The following is a 26,311-nucleotide window of genomic DNA, read 5'->3' as shown; positions in this document are numbered from 1 at the left end:
TGACAGAAGAATGTAAACTAATAATTCATTCCCTTTATAGAGAATCCAAACATGCTATTTTATTAAGCTGATTTGAGATACCTTCATCTTGAGAAGAGTTTGCTTGTCTACGCACGTCTTCTTCAACCAAAGTGCTCTTGTAAGTGTTGATATATGTATGAATATCAGGCTGGTAATTCATGAAGGCTTCTACTAGGGTTTGGAGAACCAGGAATTAGATATATAAGACATTTTTTTTTCTTGTTTAGTTTTACATCTGCAACTAGACTATAGGAAATATATATTAAAAAACAAAAACGAAACAAAACAACAACAACAAAAAAAAAAAAAAAACTGTTTGCCGACCTTTTTTACAACTTCCTATAAGTCTAAGTTGAATTTATTTATTTATTTTAAATAAATCCAATTATTTGATGAAAGTGTGTATGTCACATGCACGTTAAAAAAAAAGAACAACTGAATTTGCTGTTCTTTTGACAAGGTGGATGAACTCAGATTCCAGGAATATTTGGTTCCTGTAAAAAATATCTTTTTATGCTTTCTTTTGTCTTTTTACCTGCTCTCCCAGTCTTCAGATGAGTCTCTTTCACATCATATCAGCAGTATAGAACAGCAAGAAAGTCTGTGTAAATAGCATTCATTTTAAGGTCCCATTTTATTGTTACTGAATGGTGTAACAAGATTGCTTTGAAAGAAATTAAGTGTGTCACCTCAATCAAGGCCTTGAAATAAATTCTATTTATATGACAATTTTCCCATTGATTTCACTTGGCTTTGTCTACAATTCTAAAGACTTTTTATTCTGTAAATATTTAATCCATCATCTGGCTGCAATAATAAACTCTTCTTCTTGATAAAAAGGTTTCTTTGTGTTAGGATTTTGATAGTTGTGATGACCACAAGAGAAATGAGTCTTTCAGGGACAGATACTATATTTTTATAACACTAGTTGACATATGCAGAAAAAATGACAAAGTTTTGAACAATCAAGGCCTTTTGAAAGTATCAGCCTTCAGCAAATTACAGGTTAGAAACAATTCTTCAGAGTTTAATTTATCACATAATGTAGATAGTCAAATTGAGTGAATAGGGTGGTTAGTTCCTGCTGAGCAGAGGAGGATGTTTCAAGAAGGGATAAGGCAGTTAGTCCCTGTAGGAAAGCAAGAGAGATGGCTAATTATTGTCATAGGAGTTAGCAAGTGGTAAAGAAAGTGGCGGTGGTAATGTAATTTATTCCAAAGTTTTAAATGTCAGCTTTTTTGAGGTCTTATTCCAATTGGTAAGGCCCAGGGAACTGCCTGGTGTTTGGCTGCCTGGAAAAAAGGAAATGGGCAAGCTGATGCCCATTGGTCAGTGCCCTGGAGTACAGGCAATTCATACCAACCATTGAGACTTGTGTTCTGCTATGACACACAAATGACTGGAGTTTACAATAGGAAAATCTAATAAAGAAAACTACCAACAATAATAATAATGAAAGCTGATCAGAATTGCTTTCTATGCATTTTTCTATTTTGATGTAGATGTGGCTCTGTTTTAATAATATTACTACTAAAAAAAATAAAAATCTCCTTGCTTCTATGTTTTGTAACAGGTAATAAAACCTAATAAGATGTAGATCAGCTTACCCTAAACTGGAACAAAAAAATGTGCTTGAATTGTGCTAATTTTGCCAGTTTAATTTAAGAAATCTATCTTAGTCACTTCTGGCAAGGTGAATTTGAAAGGCTGGCTTCATTCCTGCTTGTTGTTCAAAGGAGAGAGAATATTAAGTGATCTATATTTTGTTTGCTTTTCCTTCTATACACTTTTCCTCCTTTTCCTGTCTCTTTCTAGCTAAAATGATGTATAATTTTTCCAAAGTAGCTCTATATTTGCTCTCATCTTTTGCCAGCAACACTTAGCTATTCTATCATATAATGAAACATTAATGTACAGTTACTACTGGCATAAAGATGGTCAGATCCTTTGTTCCACTGCTGTTCAGTGACCTAGTCAGCTTAAGAATATAAGATAAAGAATATCCAGAAATGTCTAGTCATGCATCTCATCCTTGATTCTGTCACAGTCACAATGTTTCAATTTTTTGTTAAATGTTTTTTGTTTTTGTTTTTGTTTTCTCTACATAGGAACATTCTCTATATAACTAAAAGTTAGTAGGATATAGCCTTTTATTGACACACATGATATCTAGGGTGAATGAAGGTGGGAATTCTCTATCATAAGGGTAATTGATACATGGAGGTGTTAATTTCAGTGAAACTTGGTCCAGGAAAGCTTTCATGTTTCCATAATGAAATTTAGAGCACAGAAAGAGAAACCCACACCACTATAGGAACTTCTCTGAAAGTCTGAGCTTCTCTGTTGGGATGAACTATTTGGTCATTCAGAGAACAGATCCTAATTCAAGTAACAACATATATCTTGGTGCTACCACATCACATTTGAAAACAGTTTGCAGTGGCATGCGAGTAGGCTAGAGCTGGTATCTCAGTTTGATTTGCTTTTCATTCAGTGCTTAGCAGTGTTTTGACTTGAAAAGCTTTTGAAACCAATGTAAGTCTCAATGTAAGCCTCTGCCTGAGGTAGTTAATTTAAAGACAAGCTTTGAAAGCACATCCCCCATTCTTGAAATTCAGTTACCCATAGCTGAATGAGTCTTTCATCTTACCCTTTTAAATTTGCATCAGTGATCACCTTTTTCGTCTATTATTCTCTTTACAAATCCATCTGCAACCTCACACTCTTTGCAGCCAGTAGACCTCCAATTTCCAACCTGGAGGTATTCTTGTCAGTTTATCCTCATTTGTATCTCAGCCAGGGCTGGGATTTTAGTTCCCTTACCTTTCATATGAAATATTCCTTTCTAACCCTCTGCAGAAAACAAGATAACCTTTTTATTGGATAGTATCCACAGAATGATTAATGAGGAAGGTAAGTGCCCATTTGATGCTCTAACCTGCGGGTAGAATGAGAGCTCAGAAATACTCATTCATTGTTCTTCCTGTTCAAGCTGTGATCTTGGCCTGTATCCTTTGGTAGGCTAAATGTTGAGGATTTCAGTTCAGCTGTCAATTTGAAAAATTTTCCAAGCACATATTACTTTTGATTAGTACTCCATCAGAGAAAGGTGGATGTGTAAGAAACTTGTGTCCAATTGCCCTGGTTGTGTTGTAGCAGTCTTTTGTCTTCATTCAACAGTACATAATACTAAATGAAGAAAGGCTAGAAAAGGCTGAAATGGTTCATTAAGATTATACAAGTTTTATTGAAGTCCTACAGAAGTCACTAGATAGGCTCCAGTCAGTTTCAGATTAGGCTTATGGCTCAGGGGGTCGTCTTTGTAATCCACTTTTATCTTCATCACTTAGCAACTGTGTTCTTTTGTCCTTTTTTTAATAGGAGAGGTTCTGATTCTTCCTTAAACAGCTGTAACATGCTGTTTCCTGTTCATTCCACAGCTTGCTTAGAAAAGAACAACCTCTGCAACTGTACAGGTCCTGCAGAAATCTGGGGTGATTGCACTCTTGTCTTAAAAGTCCATTCTTGAATATCATGGCAGTCATTGAACAAATTGTGAATATCTCCATTTAATTTATAGGTTCAGAAGGTTTCTTGTGTAAGAATAGTAACTCTTTTGGAAAGATTTCACTGCTTATTAGAGGAGCCATTAATCAGTCTGGAGATGTTGGACTCAATGGAATTCTCAAATGCCACATGATAGCTGGAGTTCCCAGCAGCTGAGTAGAGCTGATCATCTTCTTTATTTTCTCTAGGGGTTAGAATCTTCTTCTCCCATTTCCTAGCCAATGAACATTTACTTTACAGTTAAATGAGGTTCAATTATAAAATCAAGTGTCTGCCAGAAATCTTGCACGTACCCTGGAGAATTCCAGAACTGCTTCCAATTAAAGGAAATGCTCCTGATCAGAGAGGGAACTGCTTACTTTTCTGACAAGGCTTGCTGCAATAATTTGAGAATACCATTCAAGGCAAATTGAATAGTTTTTCTTATAGGAACCTATCCCACTTTGGTGAATGAAAAATTTTCAAAATAATCTGCTAGGATTTTCAAAATAATCTTCCAGGAAGTTAGAATTATAGAATGGGTTCTGTTGGAAGGGACCTTTTAAGACAACCTAGTTCATGGTAGGGCACTAGATCAGGCTACCCAGGGAAGTGGTCACAGCACTAAGCCTGCCAGAGTTCAAGAAGTGTTTGGGCAATGCTCTCAAACATATGGTTTGATTTTGGGGTGGTCTTGTGTGGAGACAGGAGCTGGACTTACTGATCCTTTTGAGTCCCTTCCACATCAGGATATTCTATGATTCTTTCTTGTTTCCCCAGCGAGCTGGCCGAGGGGACCCTAAGGATGGCATACTAAGCTGCAGGTGAATGGAGAAGATGGCTGCTGGCCTACTGGCAGAGTGCTCTGCCCTTCTTGTGTGGAAACTGCTGTGCCACTCTTGGCTGCTAATGCTCCCCAGGGGCCTGTTCTACATGGCTTCCTGCTGCCTGAACCAGCTGTACGCCCAGCTGGCACTGCCCAGCTCTCATGAGATTGGTCACCTGCGGCTGGTGCCTACATGCACAGATCTCGAGGATGTCTGGGCCTGGAAACTCCTGTCAAGCAACCCCAGAGACCTTGCAGGCCTGGCACTCTTCTTAGCAGGCTGCAACTGTACACAGAATATTGCAACAAACCCTTTAAGCTTTCCCACCTGCTTGTTCTTGCGGCAGGTGGGATCACACCTGCACTGTCTCTTTGTACTCAACAGAGAGGCTACAGTGCATAAAGTCTCTCCTGTCTGAACATGGGGGGGAGAGCATAGGTCCTGCCTGTATGTCCCAACAGAGGCCATGGGTTTACTCCATGCTCTTGCTTGCAGCTCAAGTCCTAGTACACTCTTTCTGTACGGATCCCAGGTGGCATGAATAACCAGCTACTGTGGATGACTGAAGAGTGTTGTTGAGTTTTTGAAAGGGTTTAGGACTAGTTGCATATATTAAGAACCTTATATCAAAAAGAGGTGGAAACTTAGCCTTATGTTTGAGCCCATGCACGTGCATCAGGGTTTTGGTTTAAAACCGATGATGTTACTGCAAACAGCTGAAGTGGTATTGACAACACAATGTCTCTACTACCTTATTTTAAGGTTGTCTGAAAGTTTATTGTGCATTGCAAACACTTTTTTTTTTTTTTTATCTCAGCATTCACCTTCTTTGGCACCATTAAGTCAGTCTAGTTATAGTTTGTTCTGTTAGTATGTAAAATCTGCAAAGAGCTTTGAGACAAAAATCTTGTCTGAATGTTGCAAATCCTTCCCTCTACAGTCTTGCATTTTGTTAGAGCCTCCCACTGCCACTGAAGCAAATTAGATACTTGAGTGCAGACTCAGATAACGTTTGAAATTTCCTCCAAGCTCCACTGTTATGTATTTATAAGATCTATAAATGTCTTTACTGCTTTGTGTGGAGATACTTAAATCACTATAAATGCCTAAGATTCCCAAGATTTGTCATCTCATTTTGATTTTGTAAACCTTTAAAAAGCTCTAGAGAAAGTTACATATATTTGTTTATATCATTGCAGTTGACTGCTTTGTGTAATTTGTCTATCTGCTTTGAATTTGATTGAAAATGGAGGTACAAATACAGCAACAAAAAAAACAAACAAACAAAAACAAACAAACAAACAAAAACAAACAAACAAACAAAAACAAACAAACAAACAAACAAACTGTGGCATCTATTCTGCAGACAATACCCAGCAGGTAGCAGAAACTTTTAAAAGGTTGAGAGCAAATTTCCATTTTACTTCCCACCTGACTAATGTTCAGATAAGTTTGGATAAGCTTTGGATTATATCTCAAAACTCATTGTAACATGATATACCCATGGATACCTTTTGCCATTGCTAAATCTGCTATGTAGCATTCTTCACCTAACAAGGCAGGGAATACATAGATTGATATAGATATATATCTGTCAAGGGCTGTTTCATGCAGTGATAAATTCAGTCTCTTTCTGGCACTTTATTTATTTTCCATTTTAAAATAAAGGGTAGAAAGACATTTGAAAGCAATAGGGAACCAGTTCCATCAGCTGTTTTAGATTTCAGAAAGGAATTCCCCAAACACTGCGCAACTTCCTACACATCCATCAAGTGCTGTTCATTGTAATTATCCTGTTAGAGAGAGATACCAGCTCTGATAACAAGTGGTACTATGGAGAAAGCCTTTTACTCTTTTTTTTTTTTTTTTTTTATCGGATTCCAGTTGGTATTTTATAAAGCAGACTAGTTCAAAGCAAGCTGGCTGCAACACTTTCCTGGAGTGGCCTTGAAAGACACAGTTCCTTGAATGTATTCTGGCTTTATATATTGTTAAGATTTTACTATATGGCTTGAATGACCTAGTTGGGTAATCTACAATGGCTGAACAAAACACTGGAGTTGGTTCATTTATAAACTACAGAGATACATGCTGGTGCAGATTTTGCTGACTGCTGTGAGAAAATGTGGTGCTCTTCTCAGCAAATAGCATCATTGGTTTCGGGGTTGGATGACTGATTAAGTTAAAGACCATTTAAGTTTGGTGTTGAGATAATGTTGGATTTCACTGCTCTTGCTGTGTGTCAAATGTTTTAATAATTCCTCAAAATTCCCCATGGAAATCATGAGACCTACCATCAGCCAGTAAATCACACAAGTATTGTTTTATCCCACTTATAAGTACTGGATCTGAGAGACTTTTAGCTTGAATTTTCTTATGATTTTTTTTCTTATGAATCTTTTCAGAATAATCATTTATTTAAAAAAAAATAAAAATATGTTATTAAGTTGACCATTGTTATTTGGAATAGCATAGGGGTGTGTCACCCTGTGTAAAAGAAAATGTGGTCAGTAGTACTACTACTGGAAGTTGTATATTAAATATTTGAAACATGGAATATATTTCTGGAAAACTGGAAACGTGCCTCATGTTTGGTCCCATATGATACATTGAAGTAAATGAGGGAGACATTACTTTTAAGGCTATATAGCATCGGTGTAAGTGGGCAAAAAAATATTGTTGTTAACAGCTACATTTTGGTTTATATTTAAAATAAATTTAGTCTAGTTCCTTTTTTTTTTTTTTTTTTTCTAATTTGCAGCTTTTCTCATTCACAGTTATGTAATCCCATCAGTACACAGTCATTGTGTGGGACCTTTGTGTCACATCCTGCAGCACGTGAAGGCTCAAGAGAACTTGCTAGTAGTGCTTTGGTGTCAGTTCCTGAAGTCAGCCTAGATCCAAATGACATAAAGCGAAACTTGAGCTTGAAATGGGAAGTACTGGGAAACACAGAGCACAGGCAGCCATGTGGAGGTGGTCTGTCTGGGCTAACACTGACCTGCAGCAAATACAGACATGAACTTGATACAGAACATTTGGAGCATATCTAGATCCTTCTAAGAACTGAGATTTGGAAGTGGTTTTTTTGTTTGTTTGTTTGTTTTCTGCTTGGGGTGAATATAAAAATTTGAAGTCATGTATGTTTTCCCTGAATGAACAAATACATTTCCTAGTGAGTTCCAAAGGTTTGTGTCTGAATAAAAATACCTATTTCCTAGTACCTAGCACCAGTAGAAATCCAATGAGCTTATTTAAATACTTTTTTTTTGATGTCTGAAAAAAATATGTTAACAATGTTTGCTTTTTATTATTTGCAGGGGAACGTGACCTTTTCCTGCTCAGAACCACAAATTGTTCCCATCACCTTTGTCAGCTCCAGTAGAAGCTACTTGCTACTGCCTGGCACTCCTCAAATTGATGGCTTGTCAGTCAGTTTCCAGTTTCGAACATGGAATAAAGATGGCTTACTCCTGTCCACTGAATTGTCTGAAAAGTCAGGATCTCTCTTGGTTTACCTCCACGGTGGGAGATTGACACTACTTATTCAGAAAGTGACAGAAAACCCTGTGGAAATTAGTGAAGGTACTTTATTCTTGTTTTCTTTCACCCATCTCTCTTTAAAATACAAAGGTTCAATGCCACTGGAAGAAAGGATAGCAAAGTACAGAAGCACCAAATCTTGTTTTCTGTTTACAATTTTTTTTCGCACTTTCCAGTAGTATCACCACACTGTGCAGTTTGAGGAAGATCTGAACATGAAGAGTTGGTATCCTACAATCTTCAGACTAATTCTACTCTTCAGTTATCTCTGTGTTTTCAAAGTCCTGCTAAATTTTCTTCAGTCAGGTCACATGCAGACCTTCATGATTCTTGTCCTCACGTTGTGCTGAAGTAAGCTGGGAGCCAGCTTGGCAGCTATGCTTTTCCCTAGTACAAGTTAACACAGCCTCAGAGCTGATTTTCTTCATCTGGCTGTTGCTTTACACTCTCCTTTTACACTACACTCAGAAGAGAAACTGACCATGGGCTTCCTCTCTTTAAACTCCCTCACTGGCATCCTAAGCCAATTTGCAAGCTGCTTTGTGCAGCTGTAGGGATGCAAATGGGTGAAATGTGGCTGCCTCTCTGACCTAAAATTCAGGGGAAATTGCTTGTAAACATTAAACAGACCAGCTGTGTTTCGTCTCCAAGAGACAAGGAAACAGTTTCAAACTGTACAGCAGAGCAAGGACCAGGGTGGCCCAGCTGTCATCTCAGTGTGACCTATATATGCCATGCTGGTTTCCTGAGCAGAAGTATTCTAGCCCAGGGCCGTGCACGTCTCATACTACTATGCAACCATGCTGGGTGGGAGTCCAGGAAATTCATTTCCACGTAGGCTGAATACACAGTTTCCAAACATGGATGTATAATAGACTTGATGGAACTCAGAGGTCTGAATAATATAGTATTTTCTAAAAAGAACATCTGTTTAAAAATATGTAATATAAAATATTCTTGGTGCAGACTAAAAGAGTACAGTTGTGTCTATTAAATGAAATATAGAGAAAATCTGACAGAGTTGTCAAAGCAGAGCTGCTCCGTATGTGTATTTTATTCCCTTTTGTGATAGAAAATGAGGCAGCCGTGCATCTGTCCTTATTCATGTGGATTGTTACAGCTTCAGTTTGCTGCAACCAAATGTTGAAAACTGAATTTCCAGCCTTTATTGCAGTCCTAATTAGATTGACAAATCTGAGATAATGCCAATATTTGTTTGGGTGTACTTGTTTTTATGTAGGTCTGAAATCATGATCCTGAGCCCAGCCTTTGGTGCTATCCAAAACATTGCTAAACTGCCTACTTACACATGGAAAATGTGCAAAAATTGCAAGTGCCATGTCTTGCAGATGTTGATACTCACAATAAAGTCATGTTTAGTCAAGAATGGACCTGGTTTTGACCCAAATGTGGCCTATTTTTTCTTGGCATCTTTTCAAACTTAAACACAGTATTTCATAATGGACTTGTTCTAGCTGTAAACTCACCCTTTTTTTTTTTCTTTTTTTTTTTTTTTTGTTCCCCCTGAGAAACTGGCGTCTTATTCTATGGAAATTGTGTGTGCGTTAGCAGCCATTACTCCAGAAATAGTCTCATTTTCAAATTCCTAACGAAATGGCTTTTCATACACATAACACCCATAATTTTTTTTATTTTGTTTTGAACTGTTCTCACACCTCTTTGTGTCACTAAGTGCTAGTTTGTTTCTTCTGAAAGCTACATTAACAAAAAATATCCCATTAGGGAGGGGAATAAATGCTAGTTGTCTGAGCCTGGTCTCAGAGACTGCAGCTTGATGGTAGTGTACGTCAAAGTGTGATTGGTTTACTTTTGATCTGCACCACTGTGTGAGAGCTCAGAGATTTGCCCACTGCTTTTCATGGTTGTCAATGTAGAGGATGTGGAGTTTCTTTGTATCCTTGTGGTGCTATTTCAAGAGCCCCAAGATGCAACATTGATTTTCAGAATATGAAAATGGAGGTGTTATTTCCCTGTTACTTTGCATAAATGTATAACAGAAAGAGGCTACCCAGTACTATAATCTCCCACATCCCTTTAAAGGTTCCTGGACAGAGCAACAATCCCAGATCTCAGAAAACCCATGTCAAAATCTAATATATATGGGCACATCCATCAATAAGAGTGTGTGCTAACTTAGTGCTGAAGGGTTTTAAGGACAGAAGTCCTACTGAAACATATTGGGGATTGTCAGCTTTCATAAGGAGACTGAGAGAAGTTATGACCATTTCACTGAAACTAATCCTCTGAAATCTCAGGTATGCATTTAGTCCTAGAAGTTTAGTAGAGATCTCTGCACAATCCTGTGAGCTACAAGCATTTCCCAACAGACTCAAAGTAATCATAATCACCCTCTCTCCCTTCCCCCCCTCTCCCCCCCCAATGTTAGTAGTGTACTACCAAGAAGGTAAAGGGCACAGCAAACATGCATGAGTGCCTGCAGTATAGCAAGCAGGTTGGATCAAAATGTGCAGATGATCTACTTAAATACTCCTAAAAACTTTCCCTTTCTTGGACCTTCTATGCCAGTTTACTTTCAGAGGCAATGAGTTCTTTTCAGCTGCTGTTTTTGCCCATGTTGGGTTCTGCTGACTGTTTGTGATCACAGGTTGGAAGCAAAGATTTGAAAAACGTTGTTGTCTCCTGCACTTCTTTTTTCACATTTTTTCACCCTTTGTGCCTTTTTCTTTTTTTTTTCTTTCCCAGGCACCAATCTCCATGATGGTCTTTGGCATTCAGTTAACATCAATGCCAGAAGGCATCGAATTACCCTGACACTGGATAACAATGCTGCCACTGCCAGCCATGCAACCATTGTCTCAAGGATCTACTCGGGAAACAGCTACTATTTTGGAGGTAAGTTGTTTCAGATAGACATAGGACAGGTTTTCATGATGGAAATTCTCAGATTCTGAGGTCTCCCAAATGTACTTTGCACCTAATAGCAAATGCTGTAGTAACTGATTTTTTACCACCTATTGAGTTGCATTGCAGACTAACACAGCTGTTAAAGTGGACTAGCTGAGGAGTAGCTATATCTAGCTAGTAAAACATGCAAAAGCCGCGTATCTGTACTAGGCATGAGTGTTTTTTTCTGGTTAAAAGGACAGAGCACTGCCAGTTGCATTAAAATTCCTGTAGATATCACTGTCCTGATCAGGCTCAGTGATTTTAGACTTCAGAACATAATTGACACATGGCTCAGATCTACAAAGGTATTTAGATACTGTGCTTTCATTGAAATGAATGTAGGTTTAGCTCAATTCTGAAAATGGAAAGAATCTTGAAAAATACTACCTCCTGTTTTTTGGAGTGTAAGCATTAATGTAGATAAAGGGAGTGTCATCAACTGTCTATTTTAGCTCTGACATACTTCTGCGTTTTGCTTACTGCAATGAGGCTCTGATCTGATGAACTCTCTGGATACAGTGCTAAGTGAGGATATGCAGAAGGCTTTGGATCTCAGAATTGGCCAAATACCATAGAGGTTCAGACAGAAATGATTTTCTTGCTTGCTGTCCCTATGATTTCACCATTATAATCTGTGCCTTGCCTCAGCAGCAGAATTTAACCCATAATAATTTCATAGTTTGCACAGCTTTTCTTATGGGAGTCAATTGCTATTGACTGTGAGGTTTAAAGAACATGCAAAAAATGAATTTTGATTTTGCCTAGCACATGCAAAAATCTCATACTCTGATATCTCTAGTGGTGAGATATCCTTTATTTCTTCGCTTTTTTATTTTATTTTTTTACTGAAAGATTTATAGCACAGAAAGTTGCATAGCTCAAAAAACACTTGGAATAATGACCGTCCAAGCCTTTACATTAGGAAATCCCAGCAGAAACAGATGAACATTCCAATATTCTTCTCTGCCTCTTTTCTTTTTTCCCACAGGGTGCCCTGACAATTTCACTGATTCCCAATGTTTAAATCCCATTACTGCTTTTCAAGGCTGTATGAGGCTCATCTTTATTGATAACCAGCCCAAGGACCTCATTTTAGTTCAGCAAGGCTCCCTGGGGAATTTCAGTGATTTACACATTGATCTGTGTGGCATCAAAGACAGGTAATTATTGTTTCCTCTTTCTTGTGTTTGTTCTTTTTTCATCCTAGTGGTTTATAAATACAGGTTACATTAAGTGAAAATTCTCATCTGCCAACATTAAAGATATTAGGCATAATAAAGCTACTAATAGGAAATATTACAGCAAAGATAGAAGAGCTGGAGGGGAAATAGTTTCAATTACATGAGGCTCTCTTCACATTGACTTGTATGAAATAGAGTATGCAAATCCAATCAAACTACAGATTGGTGAAAGGATTAAATTTTATGCATAAACAACATTTGATTGCTTTGAAGTTTTAGAGGGAAATGAAAGAGAAGGAAAAATTATTTGATTCATCAGAACATGTCATCCCCTTAATATACTAGTTGTTTTTGTTTAGGTAGATCATTTACAATTTTTCTTCTTAGCCATTACAGCACAACACTTCCATAATGAAGATATGGTACACCTCATGCAGCATATTGACCATTTGGTGCAAGTCAATATTATGATGAAATGCCTGTGTCTACCAAACACACATTTTAGTTTATATACTGATCTGAATCACTAGGAAGTTAAAATCTGAGAGAAAGCCCAGATTTTCTATTCAAGGGTAGAGAAGAAATAAGCAACCAACATTTTTTACATATTTCCTAATTTCTTCTTTGCTTCTTATGGATAGATTCTGGTTTTGTTTGTTTTTAAATCTGGCTAAGTTCTGAAAAATGAAAATGGAACTGCTGAAAATTTCACATGCTTCAGATAGTTAAGTGAATAGTAAGGATATTTTGGAAATACGTTAGGAGCTTAAGGACTGAAAGTAATTTTTCAGACATACTGCTTAGGTGTAGCTGAAAGCTGATCTCATTGCTTTCTATAGGAAGGATCAGATTGCAAGAGCTTGTAAGGTGGGAAAAATCGCTCTTATATGAGATTTTTGTGCTCGTGTTTTTTAACTTGTATGGAGAAAATATTGACTCTGTTGATCAAATCTGTTAAGTTTAATGATGACCAAATTCAGGTAGATATGAATTTCACACTTGGTGTGTCTGGAATGGTAGATGGAATTGATAAGAAGCAGCATATTTAACAAAGGGGATAAAAATATAAACTTTCCGGTGAATTAAGAGATAAAAAAAGCATTGTGTTTTCTTTCCTGAAAGAACAGATTCTTTAATATTAAGTGGACCATTCAATGCCAATTTGTATATTGAAACAGAAGAAAATGCTTCTGGTATGTGGCAGAGGTGCTATGAGAAATCTCCAATGCCTTCACTGTCACAGAGTCCAGGCTGCAAAGTAAATCTATGGTACTACTCCAAGTGTCATTCTCATCTTTGGCATCCCAAAGATGACAAGCATATGTCTGTGATGATACCATAAACTATTTAAGGCAAGGATCCAAACATAATAAGAAAGGTGGAACTTTATTTTGCATAATCATTGGCTTGAATATGTCATGCATAAATAAAAGCTATACGTGGTCTAGTGAAGATGAATGTGGTCTGTTCCACTACGATTCTCTGGACAGCCTTAAATTTATGTCTCTACTATATGATCTACGTGAAAAAGACAAAGTAGATTAAAAAGGGGGGAAAAGACAATTGATAATTGTCAAAAGTGTTTCTCTTATGGCTGGATTCAGTGTAACAGTGGACCTGCCCTGAAGGGAAAGATAGAAACCTTCAGTGTAGTAAAGTATTGTACAGAAATTCTGAAATTCCCCTGGTAACCAAAAGGAATGAGCATTGCTGGAGTCATGGGGATTGCAGCTTTCTCGGGTAGTGAAACACTCAGTGCGCTCTCCCTGTCTGGCAACTCCAATAATTCTGCTGAAATTATTTTGCAGGGAAGAAAGAAGGATTTTTTTTTTTTTGTCCAAATCATACTACATATTTCTCACATCCTGAGAGAAGTTAAATTTACAAAATAGATTTCAGGAAGTTACAAAAATTGTTGTAAGATTCTCAGGGTGAAGTACTGCTGGTGTAGAACTGAAGTTGAGTGATCATAGCAGAAACAGGCCATTGGAAAGAGGGATGAAATTAAATGAAAATGAATTAAGAAAATACAGATAAGAGGCAAATCCTTTGTATTATTTTCCAACAGGGTTGTTCCTAATCCAGTGGTTAACCTGAGGAAAGCCTGACCATGAAAGTATTCTTGGAGTGTATTCTTCCTAACATTTTTTGAACATTTTATGTTCTTCAGGTCCATATTATGGCCTAATTAGTTAAACTATAGATGGAAGGTTGGGGAGAACAGGAGATTTGAATTCAGAATTCTGGCAAATTGAAGGTCAGCCTTGCTGTCTAGTCTGCATGGTCTATGCTTGAGTATGTTTTCAAGCCTTATTCAGATTGGTTCATTGCACAAAGTGTCTGACACATCATTTACAGTCTCTGTAGTTTAACTAGTGCTCTATATTGCAGCAGCTCTGGGCTTGTAGGAAAGTTGGGGTCTGGCTCCAGGCATGCAATATGCAGCTGCTCATTCTATATATGTAAGGAGTGTTAAAATTCTGTAAGAGTATCATCCACAAGAAATATGATCTCCCCTTTCTTAATTGTAAGATTTATTGCGATGTGCACTGTAAAAGCACGTTTTTGTAATTTTAACACATGTGGGAATTGTGTTTCTTAATTAACATGTAAATGGGGCATTTGTCTTAGTTACCTAAGCACAGAAAGCTCTTTGAGGAATATGCCTCTATTTAGAAAGCAATTCATTTGTTACAGGCTTGTAGGCCAAGCTTGTTCAGACCTGGGCTCTGAAAACAGTAGCTAGACAGCTCTCTGCAACTTATTTTGGCTCTTAGAAAGAGGATTAACGGGTTTATTTTGAAAGATGACAAGTTGGGACTACTGTTGATGCTGGCAGTATGTTTTTTGTTTGTTTGTTTGTTTCTTTTTTTTTTTTTTTTTGAGAGAGAGAAAGAGCAATGAATTGTGTAAGCTTATTATGCTCATGCCAGGATTCTCAGTATAAAGCGATGAGCCTCCATTAATTTAAATGGAGCTACCTGAGGGACTGAGCCTTAATACCTCATCATTTCATCTCTAGTATTTGAACTATATGTGTGCTCAGGTGAACTTTGCATGAATGCCTTCTGTATCCCTGTATTTGTTTTTTCTATTCTTCAGTACCTATTTCTGGGAGATAAATGCTTTGACACTAGCTGAGGTATTAAACAGTACTCAGAAAAAAATGGCGATCTCCATAGGTATATACAGAATTTTGCCTTCTTTTCATTGGTGTCTGAGAAGACAGTGCCAAGTGAAAATGCTTTTGCAGACCTGAGTGAATCTATTGTCATTGACCCTGCTTTGAGCAGGTGACTCTTGCCAGGGACCTCCAGAGTTGTCTTCCAGCCTCAGCATTTCTGTGAATGAGACCACCCGGTAGCTGCTCCGGTCCTGCCTGAAAGGGTAGTCTAGGAGGTATCTGAGACAGCTGGGATTAGCAGGTAACGCAAAGGAAACTCAAGTCTTACATGCTTTCATGAGGACATTAAGACATTGTGCAGTCTGAAGTAGTCAACACAGACTGTCCTTATGATGGAAGAAGGCTAGTTAGTGCTATCTCCTAATAAGAAACCACCTGTTTGCAGCCCTCAGTTGCAGTGCCATAATTGTTTTTATTCCTACTGTGGCATCTGAAGTCATCTCTGATTTTCCATGCCCTTGGATGGTACCTGCATGTCATTCTCAGGTGACATAACCTGTGCAAGGAGAGGCACCCCCAGTATGTTCAGAGCTGTGTCTGTTCCACAAGTTCTGGAAAGTAATACCATATTCCCTTTGCCTCCTTCAGGGCACAGCTCTTCCTGGATACTGTTCCCAACACCTTGTGAAATGGGAAAATACAATTTGTAGGAGGAAGCAATCTTTCTTGTAACAGTGCATGTGTAGGACTTGGCATTACCTCTGCTGCCTTTATGCTGTTAATCTAGTAAACTGTTTTTCTTTTGTTCATAGTATGTATATTTACTGTGGTTGTCCAAAAGCATAGATTTCTCTGTGTTTTCTGAGGGTGTTGTAAAGTGTGGTGCTTACATTGCTCTTGTTACGAAGTGTTAGATGTCATAGCTGTTTTCCAATGCATTTATCCCCACGTAAAGAAAAAATGAGATAATATGCTCCTAAGCCATAGAGGTCTGCTCCATATGTAAAAGAAAGCGTATTTGTTTAATTTTCTCTGTCTTTGTTGTTGCCTCTTCAGGATTTCTGCTTGGTTAGGAGTGCCAGGTACTCAGCAGGGTGTGTTTGCTTTACGCTGAATTAATGAGTCAGAAAAATATAGCAGCCGAGTACAGAGCAGAGAGTAACAAGGCAGAGATGAAACATGGAAGTGAAGGTGCCATGAAGTCCCTGAATTCAGAGACTTCTGGGGAGGGAAGGAGGTGTCTTTGGGTACGTATGCATACTTTGCAGAAGTACAAGTCCTACACTGACAATCGTGACCACAAGCCATCTGGCAAATAAATGCAGGCTCTTTGTGGATTTATTTTTAGTTCAGATTGATGTAAATTAGGTTCGTAGAGGGATAATACAACCCTCACTCCTGGGATTTTGCATTGTAAGTGGTTTTTGGGAAAGAAGGCGTCTTCTAAGGTGATATAATAAATCTAAAAGCTTCCAGGAAAAAGCCTGACTGGTAAGAAAGTCTGGTGAGAACAGAATGATTCTTTCTGTCTTTGGCCATTAATCCTGATGTTTAGCCATCACAGGTTCATTAGCACTCTTGCTTTTAAATTTCTGTTCTCTATGAACATATTCAGAACTCAAATAAAATGGGTCTAGAAAACATTCTCTGCAAAGAAAGACTGATTAAGTGCTGGTTCTTCAACCAGAAAAGAGATTGCTGAGGGAAGGCAGCATAACGGGCCTCAGGTGGTAAAAGGCTGCTGCAGTTCAGAAAAGAATAATCTTCTCTGGCCAAGATGTACAGGAGAACACCTGTGGCATAGGCTGCCTGAGGAAACTGTCAAGTCACTGGAAGACTTTAAGAACAGGTTACATGAGTCTCTGAGAAACAGCAAACATGGGTATGCACAATCCTGCCTTGGGGCATAGGCATGGACTAAGTGATCTCCTGAGTTCCCTTCCAGCTCTTTATGATTTTCTGCATTTGCTCAGGCTTCTCCTCCAGCTAGAACAGCTGTGGCTTGTTCTTGCTTTAGGGGGGTCTGAAATGTCAACAACAATAACATTGCTTCAGAAAAAAAAAAGCATATAAATGTGGGAAGAGCCTGTCAGGAATTCAGCTCAGAATTGTATCACACACCTGTGAGAACTTGTTTGGTAGATGCATCTCTCTGGTGCTCTAAGGAAGTTCTGTGGCAGGGTGGGGAGGCAGGCAGATAGCCCTCAGGTATGGTGTTTTTTAATATATATATTTTTTTTTAACTTGTATATATTTTAAGTTTAGAGTGTAAAGAAATGGAGGAGGAAGAGCTACAAATTCTATCCATTTGTCCTTTTCCTGTTTCGCTCTTTGCTTCTAACAATGCATGATTCATTTTTGCAACTACAGGGTGATGTTCTGTGAGTGACAGAACTTGCTACTCTTTTTTTTTTTTTTTTTTCTGGGGGGGTGGGTTCTTCTTTGTGGACTCCATAATGTCTAGAATGAGGATTCATCTGAGGCCGTATGTTTCTTTTGATGACCACTAGCTTGATTCTTTTCTACTCATCTTTCTATTTTCATGACATTGTCTCACTTCTTGGCTTTGAGGTGTCTGACCATCTTTCAGATGTGGTCAAAATGATGGCAAGATATTCATATGGTGTTGGGAGGAGGCAGGGACTAAGGCACTGGACATTTATGGAAGCATTTACACTTTCATATATCAAGCTAATAACTGTGTGTTGATCACTTCGCATCCTCTATTTCAGTTGTTAAAAGAAGTGAAAATCCAGTTGGATATATTCACTGATCTCAGCCTTGGCCTGAACAACCCTTTCCAAGAAGTATGTCCTCTCTGGGTCACTCAGAGGTGATGTGTGCAGCTCTGACTATAAGTCTGTCATTCAGGCCTTTCAGCTGTTTCTAAAACTGACCCTCTGTTCTTGTGTGCCACAAACTGTTGTCTACAAGGAAAAAATAAATAGGCTAGGACTTTTCAGCCTGGATACAAGAGCTAAGCAGGATTGTGCATTGAGGAGCAGCATGAAGGAGGTGAATCATGAAGTATTTGCTGTTTCTCAAAATTCACATCTTACACAGCATCAAAGTGGATGTCATTAGATGCTGTAGAGGTCAAATGTAAAGGAAAAAGCCAGGAAGACATACATGAATCCTTAAGCCACAGATTGCTGGAAGCTGATAGAGAGTTTGGTGAGATGTTCTTAAAGTCACCTCATCTGCATCTTTGCTGTGACACCAACAGAGTAAGGAAACTGGAGTAGAGGCACTGGTGATCTGAACTGAAGTCTGGAGATAGGTCTTAGTACTGAGAATTCTGAGTTTCTTACTTTTTAAAACATTCTCTTCATCATGGGCAACTCTTTGTACTCAGTTTTTCAGAGCAGAAATATGTTTTGTTGTGTCTGTGCTCATTTCAAAATATGTGGGAATATGACTTTGCATTTTGCTAAGTAATAATTCTTTTTGCACTGTTTTCTCTTTCTGCATAGCAATGGATTAGTGGGGGTGTTGGTCTGTGTGTATGTGGGCAAACAATGGAAGGTATAGCTTGGGAGAATTTCAAGCAGCCTCTCATTTAAAAATAAATGAAATGGATAGGAAAATAAATATGCAGATGCTGAGAACTTGGCCACACTGTTGAGAAGCTCTGGGATTTCCCATTCAGCAATTGGCTGGAATGCTGGATTTTGGGACTAGAAGTACTAGCTTCAGTCCTGACACTGAGTTGGTTGTTTGCTATAGTTGGCATCCTATTCAATTAATAGATGGAGGAATGTGGGCTCAAGAGATACGGCAGCTCAAGAGTTGCCATGGATATTAGGAAAACATGCCAGAAAATCATTAAACCTCAGTCCAGAAACACTGTGGATTTCCAGCCCTACATCATATGGCACAGATGCTCCCTTTGGGCTGTGCAAGGCTGTCTGCTCTTACAGCAGATGGACCCCTTGGAATACATCAGCAAGGGCTGCCTTAAAGCTTGTAGACATGGGTTCATTAATCTCATCCACTTCTTGTGTGTAATGGGACAAACTCTGTTTCACAGTGTTAGTCACAGAGGAGAAAATTCTGTTTCCAGTTCACAAAGAGGTAAGATCTGGCATGATTTCTCATACCAGCACCTTCAAACTCTGTAAAGAAAAGTGCTTTGGAGATATTGCAGTTGGGATATCTTGCACCAAATAGCTGTAGCAAGGAGAAAACTGGCATTATTTTCCCCTGACCTCACATCATGGAACTAGTCTCTGTTCCTCCAAATGGTTCTAGACAAATGGTTGCTACCATCAGGGTTTCAAGAGAGGAATAGTTGCATCTTTAACAATCATGTCGGTTACCTTCATGCTTTTGAACTTCTCAACCTGTATCACAATGGATGTGGCCTTTAGGTTGTTTGTTGACAGAGAAGCTTTGCTAAGGAGCCTGAACTTCAATGTGATTTTGCCCTCCCTGCCAGGGCTGAAAAAGCTTGAAGCTATTGACTCTTTGGTGACAAAGTTTACCTGGACAAAGGTAGGGCTAAGGCAGGTGCAGAAGCACAGTACACCCGTTATTATATCGTCATAAGTTGTATACACAATTTGTGCTTATGTATCTGAGACGTGATAGTTTTGGGACTGAAGCCACAGCACATTTCTGTGCTAAACCTGTCATTCATAAATAAACTAGTAGTCAGAGCCTCCTTTACTTTAGGCACACATCCACATGAATACATAAATACATGCATTGCTCTCCCTGCCTGTAACTGAGAGGGTACTTTAATCTGATTGCTGCAGTTAGTGTTGATTTTGCGCTGATGAAGCTTTGACTGGGTTGTCCTATTTTTACTTGGCTGGCACCATGCCCTCACTATAGCAAATACTGACAGTACTTGTCAAGGACAACACTGGGAACTTCAGTTCCCTTAAGTGACCTAGGAAGAAACAAAACAAAACAAAAGGATTCACGTTGAAACCACCTTAACAGATGGGCTGATGATGGCTTGTCTTGTAGGACATTCTGGGGATTCCAAGGATTTGCAGTTAGGAATGCAAACTTGACCTCAGATATCTCCTTACAAATTCTGGCATTGTTTTATCATGCTAGCGTCAGTGGGCAGGCACACACACTGTTATTGCCATCCTTATTAAACCAAGATTCATCTGCATATTCTAATTCTCCTAGGAAATACTAGTGGAGAGAGCAGCATGTGGTATACATAATAATCACTGCGATGGGATTGACATTAACAGTTTACTTCATTAGGGAGAAGCACGCTGAGTTGATTCACAGGTTTGTGTCCCTGTGCTCCTGAGTCATGGAGCACAAAGAAGTGAAAGAAAAGTGTCCTTAGTCCTTACCCTTTTATCCCTAGGCATGTTTTATCTGTGGAAATTCCTCGTAATATTTTCTAAATAAATTAGTTTAAAGTATTCTTTTTCCTTGCCACATAGATCTGACCTTTTAAATCCTACTTTTTATGTACTTCCTTTGTAGATTCCGTTAGATTTTACTATCAGTTTTTACTTGTAAGAAATAATAATTTCCAACTTTTTCCTTCTTTTAGTAATGAACTTAATGTTATTTCATGTGTTGTACTGTCAAAATGGACCTTTGGGAAATTAATTACTATTGCAGGTGAAGCGGGTTAGGATAAATCTGATGAAAGTACAGTCTCCTTTTGCATTTCCCTAATCTCTTCTAAGAATTAATGTATGCCCTGCAGCTGAAGCCAAACTTTATATGTTTTTTTTTTCTAAGTTGGCCATGCAAATGAGAAATATCCTGGCTAATTATGCCCAGTGAGTTTTAGTTTTATTTATTACAATCCCAGGCTGGGATTGGAAAAGCAAACACTTCATACTGCGTTCACTCCCATATAAATACCTGCAGTGCATTGGAGAAGGAATCAAAACCTTAATAATTTGGCATTCATTCTTCTCGTTCTCTCTACTGTTCCTGTTTTCAGTATTTAGTGTCTTTTCTGCAGAAATGACACTGATTTGACAGTCTGTATTTTTTTTCTCTTTCCAAAAGGTCGTCTTAACATTTCTTTTTGGTTTTATAGCAATGAGTCAGACCTTTTCAGATCATGCTCCTTGAATAAGAAAAAAATCTGATTCTGGGTAAATCACAGGTAGATATGGTAGATGTGAATCTTGTGAGTTTGTACTTCTGTCAGCAGAGTGTTTGAACTGCACAACCTCAGATGGTGGAACACCTGGATTTTTTTTTTTTTTTTCTTTTTTGAATTATTCCATTGAAATGCTACAGGGAGGCTATCCTCATGAGTTGGTTAAGAAGGTCTGATAATCCAGGTTACAGATCTCATATAACCTTAAAAATATTACTTCAGTCCTGTGACGGATTATTTTCTGTGTCCCTTTTGTGTCTCTTGCCTCTTTCAAATGTAGGCTCCAGAGCATATATTTACAAACAGCATATAAGCACACTGAATATCCCTTCAGTTTCTATTTTAATGAAAGAAATTGAAGACAGGTTTTCAAAAACTTTCCCTTTCTCTTGTTTGTTTTGATACTTTCTAAAACACTGACAAATTGCTTTTTGTGCAGCAAAAAATACAGTGTTGTAAGAAATTGCTTTCTTTTTCATCAAATTGTCTTTATAAAATTTAACTTTTCCTGCTTTCTTTTCACTAAAAACAAAGCAAAACACTGGAAATAATGTTATGGAAAGGAAAAGGGAAAAATCCTTAATCCAAACTATGTTATATGGTGGGGAGATTAAAAATGAAAAAGGTATCTTAATTACTTTTTCTCTTGTAAAGATTGATATGCACTGGGGGAAAAAAATAAGAAAAAAAAAAAGTGTTAGAAATAAAAGTATACATGGTGTTCTGTGAGAGTGAAAAATCCCTTGGGGGATCTTTCCCCAAAGAATGTACCACCAATTAAACATGCTAACATAAAACCATTGCAGGTAGCTCATATTGGAGTGAGAGTCTGGGAAACCCACTCAATACCACACAAGTTTTAGGATGGAAGGGCAGGATGAAGAAAAAGTCAGCAATATAAAAATAAAAGAAACCACACTGAGCCAACCCAAAATCTGGGTATCAGAATTAAAACCCCTGCAGTTCTGGAGAACATCCCCACCTCTTCTCATATCTATTCTAATGTTAAACTAGCTGGATAATGCAGCTGGTGACAGAACATCTCTCTCTGGCTGCTTAAGAGCTGACTGGCAATTAAGTGTAATAAAACTATGTAGAAGAATTCCCTGCTGTTGGTCTGGTATATGAGCTTTGCACTGTCAGATGATTTCCTTCTGTGGTAATTATAAGACAAGTATATGTTTGTACAAAGCAAATTCTCTGTAAAATAGGCAATCACACTGGATGATGCTACCTCTGAAGAAAAGGGCAGTTTTCTGTCCTTTGCCTCTAATGTGAATGAAAGTTCAGATTATTTGTATAATGTCATGAGATGATTTTGCTCTCACTTAATTTTAAGTTTTTGTTTTTATTAACTTTGCTTTGTATATGTAACACCAGCTGCAGAAAACACTGATTGAGGACCATGAATGGTGCACTGGTATGTAGCAATACTGTGTTTTCAGAGCAAACAGACAGGTTCTTCAGACTTACCTGCTGCATTCATATCCTCATCTGAACTGCAGACAGACTGTGTTAATTTAGTCTTGTTCTTTTTCAGATGAGCTTGCTTACTTATTTATTTTCAAGTGGATTAAGAAAATGGTGTTGAATTAAAATCTCACTTAACTAATGGTGCTACAGAGTAACTAAGATCAGTGCTGATCTGGTCCTTAAAATGTGTTTAACAAATTCTGTAACGGGTAATTACACAACTAGTTTGAGCAGGGTGAACATTTTGCTCTATCTGTGATGTACCTGTATGTGCAGGAAGATGGCAGAGATTGAGATAGTTACCTTTTATTTTTCTTATGGAGTGGAGGGCCCAGTAACGCTGGAGAAGGGGGTTGCCATTGAATGAGGCCTCTGTGGAGAAAGCAGACCATTAGAAGGTTGGTGGGGAGCTTCTGAAGTGTTTTTTTGGAATCTGACTTAAGTGTGGAACTGAATTTCTAGGGAGGCCTAAGTATTGTTTATCCCCATTGCTAATCATGTAGTCAAAATTCATGCAATGTGCAACCCCATGGTATATTAAAGGCTAACTGTGGGTATGCATGGAGGATATAATATCCTGTCCCTGTTTATTTGTGTGTTTGGTTTTCACAGATGGCTTTTCTGCTTTTGCTTTGTAAAATGATGAATTCTAAATGGAACAGCTGTCTGTACAGGATGGTTTATTTGTCCTTTTTTAATTTTCAAATTTATTTATATAAAATCCTTTCTGCTGATGCCAAGCCAAACTGTCAGCACATTTACCTCTATTAAAAATGTAGGTGTTCTAACAACAAAGCAATCAAATGCTTAAAAAAGGGAGAAAAAAAAAAAAAAAGAAAAAAAAAAAGGAAAAAAAAATCCTTTTATCTAAGCATAGATAAATAGTTTTTTTTTTTCCTTTTACTTGCACCAATCCCAGAACAGCCTCCTCGCACAGTTCTGTCCCAGCCATGTGCCCATGGGCATTTAGCATCAACTTCAGATCTTCTAAATGTTGCTCTCACAGTGGTATTCAAGCACAGAGCCTGAAACAGTAATAATATATTTTAAATGGTCTGTCATCAAAGTTTTGCCAATCTCAGGAAGAAGAAAAATATCTCTTTGTGCCAGATTATTAAATGACCCCAAATACTTTTCTTTAGATACGTTTATATCTATTAGAAGTGACAGAGGAAATGACTTGTGGTGTGGAAGAGGAAAATCCTTTGTTCATGTTACTCCTGTTCTTTTTGTATTCCATTACTTTTCATACAGTAATAAATTTAGGGAAGAAAACGTAGATGGCTTAAAAAAAAAAAAAAAAAAAAAAAAAAGGAAAAGAAAACATGTCATAGCATTTTTTATTAAAGTTCTTCAGTTAAAGCTGAAGCAAGAGAAAGAAGTTGAGAAGTGGGGTAAGGAGGAGGGAATGTGCTGCTTGATGCTAAGAGAAAAGAAAGTCATGATGCAAGTTGGGAGTCTTAATGATACTTCTATTCATTCTTTTCCCTTCCTTCCTCTGGTTCTAGTAGTTCTCTCTTCTCCATAGCATATATAGCTCACTATTTTGCCACAAACGGACATTCAGAGATAAACAAGATGGGATGTGTTCCTGTAGTACTTTCTTTTCTAATGCTATCTCATCTTCATTTGTTTTCCCATTGGTAAATCCCTCAAGTTGATAAACTTTGTCCATGTAGTGGTGTTGGTGGATTTATCTTACCTTTCCCTTCCAGTGCTTGTTTGGTCTCCCTTTGAGTCCATTTCATATATTTGAAATATAATTTGGCAAGGAGTTTCAGATTCACTGCTCAGTAGAGTAAGACAAAACGGCATGCTAAAAAGATGCCTTTCACTTTTGTATGTGTTCTTGTTACAACACTGTTGAGTTGCTTCAAAATGATGCAAATTGAGTCTTGATATTGAGAGTGTGGTGGTTTCTTTTTTTTTTTTTTCTTTTTCTCTCAGCTTTCTTTTTTTCTGTTTATTTAGGAAGAATACATAGTGGTACAGGCAGGATGTGTTGTGCTGACTGTAACAAAATCTGAGAGGTGCTTATTGAAAGTACCAGGTTTATTTCCAGTCAAGTGTAACATCAAATGCGTAGAACTCCTTCAGCCTTCCCACTCAAGTAATTTTGTCATTGTTATTTCTTCGTCATTCCAATAAACGGCCAAATTTTGCCTTTTAATATCTATGCAGTTTGTCCTTTGAATTCAAAGGAAGCACATGCATTTTTGGAGATGTTTCATCTAAGTACAGTGAGTGCTTTTGTGAAGGCTTTGCTAATTGCTCACTTAAGTGTTTGTTTTCCAGCTTGGCTGAAGAAGGGAAAAATGATTTGTTTCATTTATTTATTTATTTTTATAAAATTAATTCACCATGAGAATTTTTGTGAATTAGTCTGGAATCAGAAAGATCAGAGTTCCTGGTCTATCACAAGTTGTCTTAGGCAAATCATTAAGTTTCAAAGTGTCCCATTTGTCATACTCACTAAAATTGACTGAATCTGTTTGTTTGTTTCAATTGCAAATAGGTCAGGGGCTGCCTACTGCAGTTGTTTGTCGTTGAAAAATTCTATGATACCACTGTGATCTTTGCTAGAATTGCTTGAATCCACTAGAATGCAAATATCTGTATTTTAAAATATATGTATTTATATGTATGGAACCCTTCAGCATAAGGTTCTGGGACAGTCGACAAATGAAACAACCTGTGATTTATCCATGTCTTGATTAATTTTAATCATAGTTATTTATAAATTTGGACTTCCCTGACAATTAAAATAAATTTTGCTTCTAATGAAGACACAACTGCTCAGTTAGAATGGGATTATGGTAATTATTAGAGTTGCAAAGAAATTTGTTTCATAAGCTCTTAGAAGGGTTAGTTATCTGACCAAAACAAGATCAATGTGGTTGGTGCTAATTAAAGCAAATAGACTAAGGAATAAAAGAATGTTTAATTCTAAATTTATGAATATCATTAAAAGCTTACATAGCTAGTTCAACTTGTCTGTTGTGCATTGTTGGGGGAAGAAAAAGTGTCTGCATTTGTAAGACAAACAGAAATGAAAAGTGACCTTCAACTTTGTAAAGCCTTTATTAAGGAAGCTGTTTTAATGGAATAAATGTGTCTAAGCCTCTGATACGGGCCTTTGGCAAACCACAAATGACTAGCGATTAGTTGTACTGTATGGGGTTAATTAATAAGAGTTAGTTTAAAAATAGGCAGAAAACATTTGTCCATTACACTGATGATGTAAATTATGATAATGATACAGTGCAGTGCTATTTTTACCTCTCCTAAGAGCTTTATAAACATCAGATATTTCTTGTCTCCATCACTCTCTGCAATATGAGTATAGCTACTTCTCTTGTAAAGGTGATATAAGTGAATGTTTATCATCAAAAAGCAGGTAGAAGTGAAGGCAATGAGCTGAGGGCAAGACCAGGCATGACTGAAGTGTAAACTTGAGCAAATTGCTCTTCCAGTCAAAATTTATATTTATCACTGCAGAGCTGTTGAACCACTGTGCTTCTCATGAAGTCTTTGGGATGAAACTGCTGGTGAGTTCTGCAGAGCATAGCTGGGC

General features: G+C 37.7%; 1 protein-coding gene across 3 annotated transcripts in view; it reads left to right on the top strand.

Annotated features, from left to right (window-relative positions):
* Nucleotides 1–26,311, top strand: part of CNTNAP5 (contactin associated protein family member 5) — a 286,068-nt gene that overhangs the window by 145,600 nt on the left and 114,157 nt on the right. For all 3 annotated transcript variants that reach the window (XM_027461259.3, XM_038182237.2, XM_072040750.1), the window contains exons 9-11: nucleotides 7,715–7,979; nucleotides 10,662–10,811; nucleotides 11,854–12,025. In XM_027461259.3, coding sequence (XP_027317060.2) covers nucleotides 7,715–7,979; nucleotides 10,662–10,811; nucleotides 11,854–12,025 — 587 coding nt within the window. The remainder of the gene's footprint in view (nucleotides 1–7,714; nucleotides 7,980–10,661; nucleotides 10,812–11,853; nucleotides 12,026–26,311) is intronic.

Source organism: Anas platyrhynchos, chromosome 7, assembly GCF_047663525.1.
Source record: "Anas platyrhynchos isolate ZD024472 breed Pekin duck chromosome 7, IASCAAS_PekinDuck_T2T, whole genome shotgun sequence".
Taxonomy (NCBI): Eukaryota; Metazoa; Chordata; class Aves; order Anseriformes; family Anatidae; genus Anas; species Anas platyrhynchos.
Note: the sequence above shows the minus strand (reverse complement) of the source record. Positions and strands in the feature narration are given on the sequence as shown.